The sequence below is a fragment of the Silurus aristotelis genome (genome assembly GCF_946808225.1).
Source record: "Silurus aristotelis genome assembly, chromosome: 15".
Classification (NCBI taxonomy): Eukaryota; Metazoa; Chordata; class Actinopteri; order Siluriformes; family Siluridae; genus Silurus; species Silurus aristotelis.
The window spans coordinates 1,504,954-1,517,238 of record NC_139588.1 but is presented as its reverse complement, the minus strand read 5'-3'; the positions used below and the strand labels follow the sequence as shown (position 1 = coordinate 1,517,238).

At 39.4% G+C, this 12,285-nt stretch overlaps 1 protein-coding gene across 1 annotated transcript in view; it reads left to right on the top strand.

Annotated features, from left to right (window-relative positions):
* LOC310738274 (uncharacterized protein) overlaps positions 1 to 12,285 on the top strand; it is a 259,060-nt gene that overhangs the window by 20,045 nt on the left and 226,730 nt on the right. The window contains 2 exon segments of the mRNA XM_083563256.1: positions 2,036 to 2,209; positions 3,359 to 3,532. Of these exon segments, the coding sequence (XP_083419382.1) occupies positions 2,036 to 2,209; positions 3,359 to 3,532 (348 nt within the window).

Sequence of the window (12,285 nt, the reverse complement as noted above, 5' to 3'; positions counted from 1 at the left end):
AAACTGGACCTCCGTAGCGCCTACCACCTTGTCCGTATCCGGGAGGGGGATGAGTGGAAGACGGCGTTCAATACCTCGTCGGGGCATTATGTGTACCTTGTTATGCCATTTGGCTTCACGAATGTGCCAGCGGTCTTCCAGGTGTTGTTAAACGACGTGCTTTGAGACATGCTCGTGTTCTCACGCTCTAGAGACAAACATGTCCACCATGTGCATTCGGTACTCGGGTGGCTCCTCCAGAATGTAAGGTGGAGAAATGCGATTTCCATATGTCCAGCACCACCTTCCTTGGATTTGTCCTTTCAGCCAATAACTTCCAGATGGACCAAGCCAGGATTTAGGTGGTAAAGGACTGGCCCCAATTACAGAGGTTTTTGGGTTTTGCCAATTTCTATCAGCGGTTTATCAGGGTCTATAGCTCCGTCGCGGCCCCCCTTCACTCACTCACCTCCATACGTCAGGCCTTTAACTGAAACCCAGAGGCTTGAACGGGCCTTTAACCAACCTGAAGAGTCTTTTCACCTCAGCCCCTGTCCTGGCCCTTCCGGATCCAACCCGCCAATTTGTGGTGGAGGTGAACGCCTCAGATCTGGGTGTAGGGGCCATTCTGTCTCAGAGAGGTGCCCTTGAACACGGCCTGCACCACGGTCTTAGCCCAGCTGAACAGAACTACCCAGTTGGTGATCGTGAGGTCATTGGCTGGAGGGGTCCGAAGTTCCATTTCTCGTCTGGACCGATCATTGAAATTTGGAATATATGCGGACTGCCAAGCGCCTGAATCCATGTCAAGCACGTTAGGGACTGTTCTTCGGGCGATTTAACTTCTCCTTGTCGTACCGGCCGGGGTCGCTAAATGGGAAGCCTAACGCCTTGTTCCGTTTGCACTCCCCTGATGAGGAGGAACCACCCCCTGACCCCATACTTCCCACCACTGTTACTGTCCGCACCATGGACGGTCAACATTACCCCAGTGAGTGTGTGTGTTCAAAATTATTTTGACATTATTGCTTTCTCAACATTAACCCAGTGAGTGCCACGACTGTATGTTCAAATGTATTCGGACATTATTGCTTTCCTGCCTGTTCTATCCTCCTCACCCTTTTCTTCTACTTTAACCCTGTTTGTGCTGCGACTGTGTTTTGTTCTGAAGTATTCGGACATTAAATATTTCCTGCCTGTGCTAAACCCTCCTCTCCTGATTCTTATCGTCTGGTGCATCCTGCATTTGGGTCCTCTCATCCACGCACCTAATCACCCGAGTTCGTTGACAGTAATTGATAAAGAATTAACTTTTGATATGTTGTTAATTTGAGTTTTGGGTTTATGTTTTGACTTTGCTTGTTTGTTTGTTTGATTTGTTTTTGACTTAAGTTGGTTTGTATGTATATTTTTAATAAAGGTGTATGAAATCTCTCTCCTTCTCTTACACACACACACATATACACACACACACACACACACACACTCACACTCACTCACACACAGACAAACTCACACACACAGACTCACTCTCTGTCTCTCTTTCACGCGTGCACACACACACACACACATACACACACACTCACTCTCTGTCTCTCTTTCACGCGTGCACACACACACACACACACACACACACACACACATACACACACACACACACACTCTTACACACACACACACACACACACTCTCGCTCTTTCTTTCTCACACACACACACACACACACACACACACACACACACACACACTCTTACACACACACACACACACACACACACACACACTCTCGCTCTTTCTTTCTCACACACACACACACACACACACACACACACACACACACACACACACACACACACACACACACACACACACTCTCTCTCACATACACACACTCATACACACACACTCACACACTCTCTCTCTCTCTTTTATCAAACTGCATAAAAAACAGACAGTTCTTGTCACTGAATAAACTGTTTCACTTATTTTAAAACACACAGGATGTGTAATGTGTAGAAACTGAGAGAGTGAAGTGTGTGTCATTGTGTATCTGCAGGTTGTGTGGTTGTGGAGTATCAGATGAAGGCTGTGCTGCTCTCGCTTCAGCTCTGAGATCAAACCCATCACACCTGAGAAAACTGAATCTGACTAAGAATAAAGTAGGAGACTCAGGAGTGAAGTGTCTCTCTGCTATACTGGAGAATCCTCACTGTAAACTGGAGATACTGAGGTAAGATCATCTCTCTGAGAGTCACATGACCTGCTCCTCAGTAACACACATTCTCTAATAGTGAGACTGAAGCAGAGCTTTTAGGTTCAGCATCAATGTTCTGAGGAGGAACTTTATAGTTGTATTTTTTTTTTTACTTTTGTTTGTTAGTTTAAATTAGTGTTGATTTAATTTTTATCTTTTTATAATCATGACTTTTTATTGACTTTTGTATTGTTTTAGTTTCTTATATCTAATACATGTATAAAAGTGTTGATATAAATGTAAATGTGACGAGGCAGAATAATGAAGAAAGAGAAGATGATCTAATATCTAACAAGCTACAAAAATCCCTCAGTGTAGAATTGAGCTGTTGTGACTTTTATTGCAGCCCAAAAGTCCAATTAAACCTGCAGCATTAAATCTGTATTTCCAGTAGATTAACACCTGAAAGTACTGTCTGGAGCTGAAGAACCTACAGCTTCTTTTACTTCACATTCAGATTTCAAAGATCTCACTTTACATCTTTCTCCTTTTCTCTCTCTTGGTCAGTGATGAGTTTGATGGTCAGTGATTAATGTAATGGTTAGTGTTGTGAGTGTGATGGTCAGTGATGAATGTGTGATGGTCAGTGATCTGAATGTAATGGCCGGTAAGGGGAGTGTAATCTCCCTCCCTTTCTCTCTCTCTCTCTCTCTCTCTCTCTCTCTCTCTCTCTCTCTATCTTTCTGCATGTGCGAGGGGGAAGGGTGAGCGTGGTGTGTAGAGCATGAGAGCGGTTGGCGTGTTGCCAATTTTTCAGCGTTTTTTTTTTGTAACAATTTCATGTGTGTGTCTGTGTACCAGCGTATGTGATATGTGTAAATAAAGTTTTGTAAAAGTCAAAAAAGTCTCCCTCCCTCCCTTTCGCTCTCCTTCACCTCTCTCTCTCTTCCTCTCTCACTCTTCCTCTCTCTCTCTCCCCTGACTCCCTCCCTCTCCCCTCTCCCTCCCCCTCTCTCTCCTTAATCCCCCCCTTTTCTCTCTCTCCACCATCCCTTCCTCTCTCTCTCTCTCTCTCTCTCTCTCTCTCTCTCTCTCTCTCTCTCTCTCTCTTCTCTATCCCTCTCTCTCTGATGTTTAATGTGTAGAAACTGAGAGAGTGAAGTGTGTGTCATTGTGTATCTGCAGGTTGTGTGATTGTGGAGTATCAGATAAAGGATGTGCTGCTCTCGCTTCAGCTCTGAGATCAAACCCCTCACACCTGAGAGAACTGTATCTGTCTGTGAATAAAGTAGGAGACTCAGGAGTGAAGTGTCTCTCTGATCTGAAGGATGATGAACGTTACAATCTACAGACACTGAAGTGAGTAATAATCTGTTTTATATAAACACTGAAGCTGATGTAATGATTAGCGTTATTTACTACATCAGCGTTATTTACTACATCAGCGTTATTTACTACATCAGCGTTATTTACTACATCAGAGTTATTTAATACATTAGTGTTATTTACTACATTAGTGTTATTTACTACATTAGAGTTATTTACTACATTAGTGTTATTTACTCATCAGCGTTATTTACTACATTAGTGTTATTTACTACATCAGCGTTATTTACTACATTAGCGTTATTTACTACATCAGAGTTATTTACTACATTAGAGTTATTTACTACATTAGTGTTATTTACTACATCAGCGTTATTTACTACATCAGCGTTATTTACTACATTAGCGTTATTTACTACATTAGCGTTATTTACTACATCAGCGTTATTTACTACATTAGCGTTATTTACTACATCAGCGTTATTTACTACATCAGCGTTATTTACTTATCAGCGTTATTTAATACATCAGAGTTATTTAATACATCAGTGTTATTTACTACATTAGAGTTATTTACTACATTAGTGTTATTTACTACATCAGCGTTATTTACTACATCAGCGTTATTTACTACATTAGAGTTATTTACTACATTAGTGTTATTTACTACATCAGTGTTATTTACTACATTAGAGTTATTTACTACATTAGTGTTATTTACTACATCAGCGTTATTTACTACATCAGCGTTATTTACTACATTAGAGTTATTTACTACATTAGTGTTATTTACTCATCAGCGTTATTTACTACATCAGCGTTATTTACTACATCAGCGTTATTTACTACATCAGCGTTATTTACTACATCAGCGTTATTTACTCATCAGCGTTATTTACTACATCAGCGTTATTTACTACATCAGCGTTATTTAATACATCAGAGTTATTTACTACATCAGCGTTATTTACTACATCAGCGTTATTTACTACATCAGCGTTATTTACTACATCAGCGTTATTTACTCATCAGCGTTATTTACTACATCAGCGTTATTTACTACATCAGCGTTATTTACTCATCAGCGTTATTTAATACATCAGAGTTATTTAATACATCAGCGTTATTTAATTCATCAGCGTTATTTACTACATCAGCGTTATTTACTCATCAGCGTTATTTAATACATCAGAGTTATTTAATACATCAGCGTTATTTAATTCATCAGCGTTATTTACTACATCAGCGTTATTTACTCATCAGCGTTATTTACTACATCAGCGTTATTTACTACATTAGCGATATTTAGCACATTAACTTTATTTATTAGATGATGATCATCTTTTATTCCACAAACATTGGATTTCCTGTAAGCAGCTGGTTTCCTCACTCGGACAGTCCTTTTATGACTGGAATCAAATCCTGGTTTCTTAAAGCAGAGATAATTACCTGCTGCTGATCATCAAACACCACCTTGTAGTTTTCTGTTACTGATTCACTTCTTTCTCTTGTAGTGTTTACTGGTGATGAACAATTGTGTGTGAAGACTCCAGTGTTCCTGCATTTCCGTATCTGCAAACCGAGAACACGTTTATCTACAGGATCTGAGGAGTTGATGTGAAAAAGCCCAGAGCAGAAGGAGTCCAAATCACATGTATTACTTTGTCCTTTAGTTAGTATTTAATAGAGTTTCTATCTTTATGCTACAGGATCAGACCCAATCCATTCTTTATTTTCTCTCTGATCTGATATCCATTTCTTACTAGTATCAGGTGATCAACCCAGTATGGGATCAGTGCCATCTTTAGTGCCTGCATACACACACACACACACACACACACCTGGATGTATATAATATGTATATGATGTATTATATAATATTTCCTACAAAAACACCCATAAAACAATAATCATTTTATATGGAGTTTTATTTACTCTTCTTTCTTTCTTTCTGCACCACTTTTTGGAAATTTCCCCACGAATAAAGTTTTATCTTAAAAGTTTATTATCTACAGAAGCCCATTCTTTGCTCAGAAGCGCCTCATGTTGTAACCATGGAGATGTAGAAGATATCATAGGGTTTAGTGTGATGACTGTATATTAGTTTAATTATCTACTGGACATTTCCTCACTGAGCTGCTCCTCCTGCTGATTCATTTACTTACAGTAAGTCTTGCTTTAGTTTATAGATACGGAGCATTAACTATTAAAATATAATAAGAATAAGAATAACATAACATTGACTACTAATATATGTCCACTTGACAAAACAAACTTTTGTCAAGTGGACAGCCAGACTGTGTAAAATATATTATCAGTCAATGTTAAAATATAATAATAATGATAACATTCTTAGATGTTAAAATATACAAATAACAATATTGTGAATAAAGACATTATTAAAGACTTTTTTTGCCAAAGTGAAGATTGTTTATTTTAAGTATTAATATTTGGATGATTATTTAAATCAAATATGGACACAAAACTATTTTGTTATTAGCTATATTATGCTACATATTAGCTACATATAATGTTTAATCAGTCACACAAAAGTAATGTAAATAAATATAGAGTCAGTGTGATTAGTGTGATATTTTAAAGTATATATATATGACGGTGTAAATGAACATATTCAAGTAACTTTACTGACATTAGCAAAGTGGAATTTTCAGCAGCAGTGGGCAGCGAATCAGATGGAACTGTTAAAATCACTACATAATATTTACTTTTATATTAATTAAATGATGTCTATTTTATAGACATAGTGAGGTCCTTAACAACCTTTACATTTTACTCCTCTGCTTGACATTTGAGCTTGAGCTTGACAGTTGACATTCCTGTTGAAATAAGACCCAAATATTTTTCAGGATACAGTGCATTGCAAAAGTATTGACCCCCCATGGCGTTTTTCCTATTTTGTTGTAAAATGGATTTTTTGGGGGTTTGTATCATTTGATTTACACAACATGCCTACCACTTTAAAGATGCAAAATATTTTTTATTGTGAAACAAACAAGAAATAAGACAAAAAAAACCTGAAAACTTGAGCATGCATAACTATTCACCCCCCCAAAGTCAATACTTACAGCAATTACAGCTGCAAGTCTCTTGGGGTATGTATCTATAAGCTTGGCACATCTAGCCACTGGGATTTTTGCCCATTCTTCAAGGCAAAACTGCTCCAGCTCCTTCAAGTTGGATGGGTTCTGCTGGTGTACAGCAATCTTTAAGTCATACCACAGATTGTCAATTGGATTGAGGTCTGGGCTTTGACTAGGCCATTCCAAGACATTTAAATGTTTCCCCTTAAATCACTCAAGTGTTGCTTTAGCAGTATGCTTAGGGTCATTGTCCTGCTGAAAGGTGAACCTCCGTCCCAGTCTCCAATCTCTGGAAGACTGAAAAAGGTTTCCCTCAAGAATTTCCCTGTATTTAGCACCATCCATCATTCCTTCAATTCTGACCAGTTTCCCAGTCCCTGCTGATGTTAAACATCCCCACAGCATGATGCTGCCACCACCATGCTTCACTGTGGGAATGGTGTTCTCGGGGTGATGAGAGGTGTTGGGTTTTTCGCCAGACATAGTGCTTTCCCTGATGTTCAAAAAGCTCAATTTTAGTCTCATCTGACCAGAGTACCTTCTTCCATATGTTTGGGGAGTCTCCCACATGCCTTTTGGCGAACACCAAACGTGTTTGCTTATTTTTTCCTTTAAGCAATGGCTTTTTTCTGGCCACTCTTCTGTAAAGCCCAGCTCTGTGGAGTGTACGGCTTAACGTGGTCCTATGGACAGATACTCTAATCTCCACTGTGGAGCTTTGCAGCTCCTTCAGGGTTATCTTTGGTCTCTTTGTTGCCTCTCTGATTAATGCCCTCCTTGCCTGGTCCGTGAGTTTTGGTGGGCGGCCCTCTCTTGCCAGGTTTGTTGTGGTGCCATATTCTTTCCATTTTTTAAATAATGGCTTTAATGGTGCTCCGTGGGATGTTCAAAGTTTTGGATATTTTTTTATAGCCCAACCCTCATCTGTACTTCTCCACAACTTTGTCCCTGACCTGTTTGGCGAGCTCCTTGGTCTTCATGGTGCCGCTTGCTTGGTGGTGCCCCTTGCTTAACGGTGTTGCAGACTCTGGGGCCTTTCAGAACAGGTGTATATATATATATATATATATATATATATATATATATATATATATATATATATATATATATATATATATATATATATATACTGAGATCATGTGACACTTAGATTGCACAGGTGGACTATATTTAAGTAATTACGTGACTTCTGAAGGTAATTGGTTGCACCAGATCTTATTTATAGGCTTAATAGCAAAGGGGGTGAATACATATGCATGCACCACTTTTCCGTTATTTATTTTTTAGAATTTTTTTGAAACAAGTTATTTTGTTTCAAATCAAAATAGTTTTATTTCACTTCACCAATTTGGACTATTTTGTGTATGTCCATTACATGAAATCCAAATAAAAATCAATTTTAATTCCAAGTTGTAAGGCAACAAAATAGGAAAAACGCCAAGGGGGGTCAATACTTTTGCAAGGCACTGTATAATACAGAGAGGGTTTGGCATCACTAGAATGAAGTCTGGAGAACAATAACAAATTCCTATATTTTATTCAGCACTTTATTACCGAATAACAATAATTCAAATGTTTTCCAAATTCCTCGATTTGAAATAATAATAATCTTATTGTTGTTAAATAAATACATATATATGTAAATATCTATAAATAAAAGTCACACACACACTTTCATTCACAGTGTTAACATAAGGACCGAGTACAGCTTGTGAGCAGGTTTTCAAGACCTCAGACTGTGAAACAGATGCAGAGCTTCTTGGGACTGATGAACTACTGCGAGCATGGATCCCTGACTGCACACAGCATGATAAAGTTTTGCGTAGTGCTATTGATCACAAAGCTCCTCCATCACATCTCATTCTGTGGATTCATGAAATGACTGACAGGTTTACTGCGCTTAAGAAGGTCTACAGTCTGCTCCAGCTTTAGGTCTTCAGAATGATACTAAGCCTTTTCACCTTTATGTGAAGAACGTGGTGGTACGGCTGTGGAGATTCTGGCCCAGGAACACGGTGACAGATATCTCCCTGTTGTGTATCTTTCTAAATCTTTACACAACATAACACAAGGGTTTCCCGCGTGCTGCGGCTATGATGGTCCGGGATGCTGAGAAAACGGTGCTTTCACATCCTTTGATACTGAACACCTCACATCAACTAACAGCTATTTTACACAACCTCAACACACAACATATGACAGCACAACGTAGCTCTGGTTATGAAACCACACTCTTGAAGACAGAAAACTTCACCATTAAGCCTCTTCTCAGCCACATTCAGCTGTAGTAGTGCTGCGTGATCTGCTAGATTTTATAGATTTAGATGGTTTGGACGAGGCACATGATTGTCTTAAACACATTGAACAAGAGACCTCTTGTAGGTCTGATCTTTTAGATACGGCCCTGGAAGAGGGGGATTGCTTATATGTAGATGTTCATGTTCAAAACCCTCTGATGGTGTGTATTTATGTGGATATGCGGTTGTAAGATTACCTGATGTAATAGTTGAAGCTAAATCATTACCATACACATCTGCACACAGCTGCACAAGAGCATGTCAGTTGTCTGAAGATAAAGTAGTGACTATATACACCGATTCTAAGTATGCTTATGGTGTAGGGCATGATTTTGCAGAAACATGGAAGCAAAGAGACTTTAAAACAGCTGATGGAAAGCCCATAGCACATTTTAATCTCATAGGCAACCTTTTAAATGCTGTTCAACTCCCTGCCAAAGTAGCCATATATTTTTACACATATGCCACCTGTAGGAAATTTGAAATACCTGTTGGGTATAGTCGACAGATTCAGCAAGTGGCCAGAAGCATTTGCATGTGCAATAGAGAACGCTAAAATGGTTGTCAAAATATTAACGAAAGAAATCATCTCTGGGTTTGGTATTCCTAGCATGATTGAAAGTGATAACAGACACCTTTTGCTTCAAAGGTAACTTTTGGCTAAAAGCTTAGCAATTGATTGGCATTTTAATATTCCCTATCACCCACAGTCAGCTGGAGTGGTAGAGAGAACAAACAGAACCATTAAGGAACGTGTTACTAAAGCCTGCATTGAAACAGGCCAAAATTGGACTGTTGTTCTCCGGGCAGTACTCACAGAAATGAGAATGACCCCATCTTCAACTACTAAACTGTCACCTTTTGAAATTCTAATGGGCCGGCCTTTCCCGACCCCATGGGTCAGGGGACGCACTGTCATTTCTTCCTTAGGTAACCTGGAAGTGATGGTGGATGACTACGTTTCTGCCCTGGTTAAGAAATTGAATTCTATCAGTGCTGATGTCTCACTAAATCTTCCTCTGCCCACAGATAAGCCAACACACCCTTTTGTGCCTAATCAGCAGGTCCTGATAAGAAGTCTGAAGCCTACCAAGGTCGGTGATCCGAAGTATCTGGGTCCAGCGACTGTTCTAGCTGTAACCAGAACTGGAGTTCTGACTGATTATCAGCCACAGTGGATACACGCAAGCAGGATCAAAACAGCACCCACTTAATCTATACACTAATTGGTCTGTTGGCCTAAGAAGCCAGCCTAAGTGAGTATTCAGGGCTGAAACAGATGAGAGCCCACGGAAAGATCCTTTCTTTATAGTAGAAAGGGGGCCACCTCCGGGGTGAAGATCTGACACACTTGACTGTTTAGTTTAGCTTACCCTGATACCTGCTCTAGGTCTAAATTCTATAACTATGTGTGCATAGTAATTACACTCTAAATTTTTCTTATTCTCTTTGAATACATTATTCAGTAAGAAGAAACTGTTACATATACCTGATAATACTATTAGACATATTGAACAAACTGAGAAACAAATGTCTCATGATGTCTTGAAGAACGTTAAACACCTGCTGAACAAAGTTTTTTAAGAAGATTAAGAGTTTGTTTACGAGTGTTGAACACTTTTTTGTTTTAGGAATGATTTTTGTATTGATTGTTGGAATTGTACTTTGTATGTTGCCATGTTTGAAGACGATGGTAAGACAGGCCATAAAGGCCTCGATTGGAGTGGTGATGATGAAGGATTATATGCATGTAGAGACAGAATGAAATAGAATCTGTATGTTTTTGTTTGTCTTTATCTTTTCATTTGCAGTTTATGTCACCGATTTTGTTCCCAGGGAGAACATCCTATGTTTTGGTGTGTGATGCTTAATCATAAATGATTTAATGTGGCCATTGTCAGTGTTAAGACGGTTTTCACACTGTTTCACACACATTCCTTTGCCTGTTCAGTGTCTATCGGATATTTACGATGTTAGTCTGTAAGGTAAACAGGGAGTCTTTATCTGGGCTCACACAGCTCCAAGTAGTATATCCTCTTGTCCAAACAGAAAACAACTTTAGGTCAGCTTTCTTTCCAATGTGTGTATATATACGTGTCTGCTGCCTGCAATAAACCGAAGAAGAACATTTGCTGTGTGCGGTGTGATTCAGAAAGGCACTATAATATGAAAAACCATCTTTATAAGAATTAAGTTTCGTTTGGGCATGATAAAAATCTAACAGCAAGAAATGAGAAACTGTAATTTGGTGGACGGTATACAGTCACAACTGTCGCTGTTATTGGAGCATCGATCTTGATAAGGAGGAACTCAAGATCAGTCACATTATGGATAAGGGCATCTGCTAAATGCTGCAAATGTAAATGTAGCCTTTTGCTGTGTTTCTGACCAGCATTGGGATTGTCCATTTTAAGTCCGATTATCTTTACTGTCATCTTTTATTTCACTGACAATTTTGGCAATTTTTCCAAAACTGCCATTAGTGAGCCCGTCCTCCACGTCCAGATTTCTCATTAGCATTGCACGTACTCCAGCCGCAACTTGTATGACGTCAGGTAAATCCTGATTTGTGTCTTTTACAGGTTTACCCTGTTTTTTCATCTCTCCTGTTCATGGGCCTTTTCTAAAGTCTTCAGCTTCCACATTTACGATGTCAGGATGCAGTGCATTTACAATGGCAGTGTTGTGTCTCTGCACTTTTTTGTTGAAAGCAAAAATGTGCAGTGTTTTGTGTGGACAATCTACGGGGTTTGTCAAACACGGAGCAAGCAACGCACTGTCCTCTTTAGTGAGAGCCTCGTGCTTTGGCTGCACACGGATTCTGTTCAGTAGTTTCGCAAAAGCATGATTTATGTCAGGTTGACTATTTAAAAATAGTCTTTCCAGTTGTCCAGCACACCACCTTCCTACACACACACAGAGGTTTTGATTTACTTAAAGGTGGGAGTTGGTAAAAATCTCCAACTGCTAGAACAGAGATTCCACTAAAAGGTTTTTTGCTGCCTTTGATCTGATCTGCTGATCCAGTTGACGTACGCGAACAGATCCTTTGAAACCATGGACACTTGATGAGAATCTCTGTGTTCGACAACACCGCTCTAACATTATCCAGCGAGTTTCCCAGTGTTTGATACGGTGAGCTTAATTTCCTTGCCAGTTTTAAAATGAAGTGCAAAGTTTTTCCAGAGATATTAAAAGCTGCAGTTCCGGTAAACGCAATCAATAACACTGTTGGCGAAGACATGTCCCCTTGCTCCTGAAATCATGGGAGTTGGCGTAGGAACTTGGTGGCTTCCGCAAATATGCACTTAATTACGTGCGATTTTCCACATCCCACACCACCTGACACAAAATATAAAAACTGCTCACGATTCTGACCCCACACGCG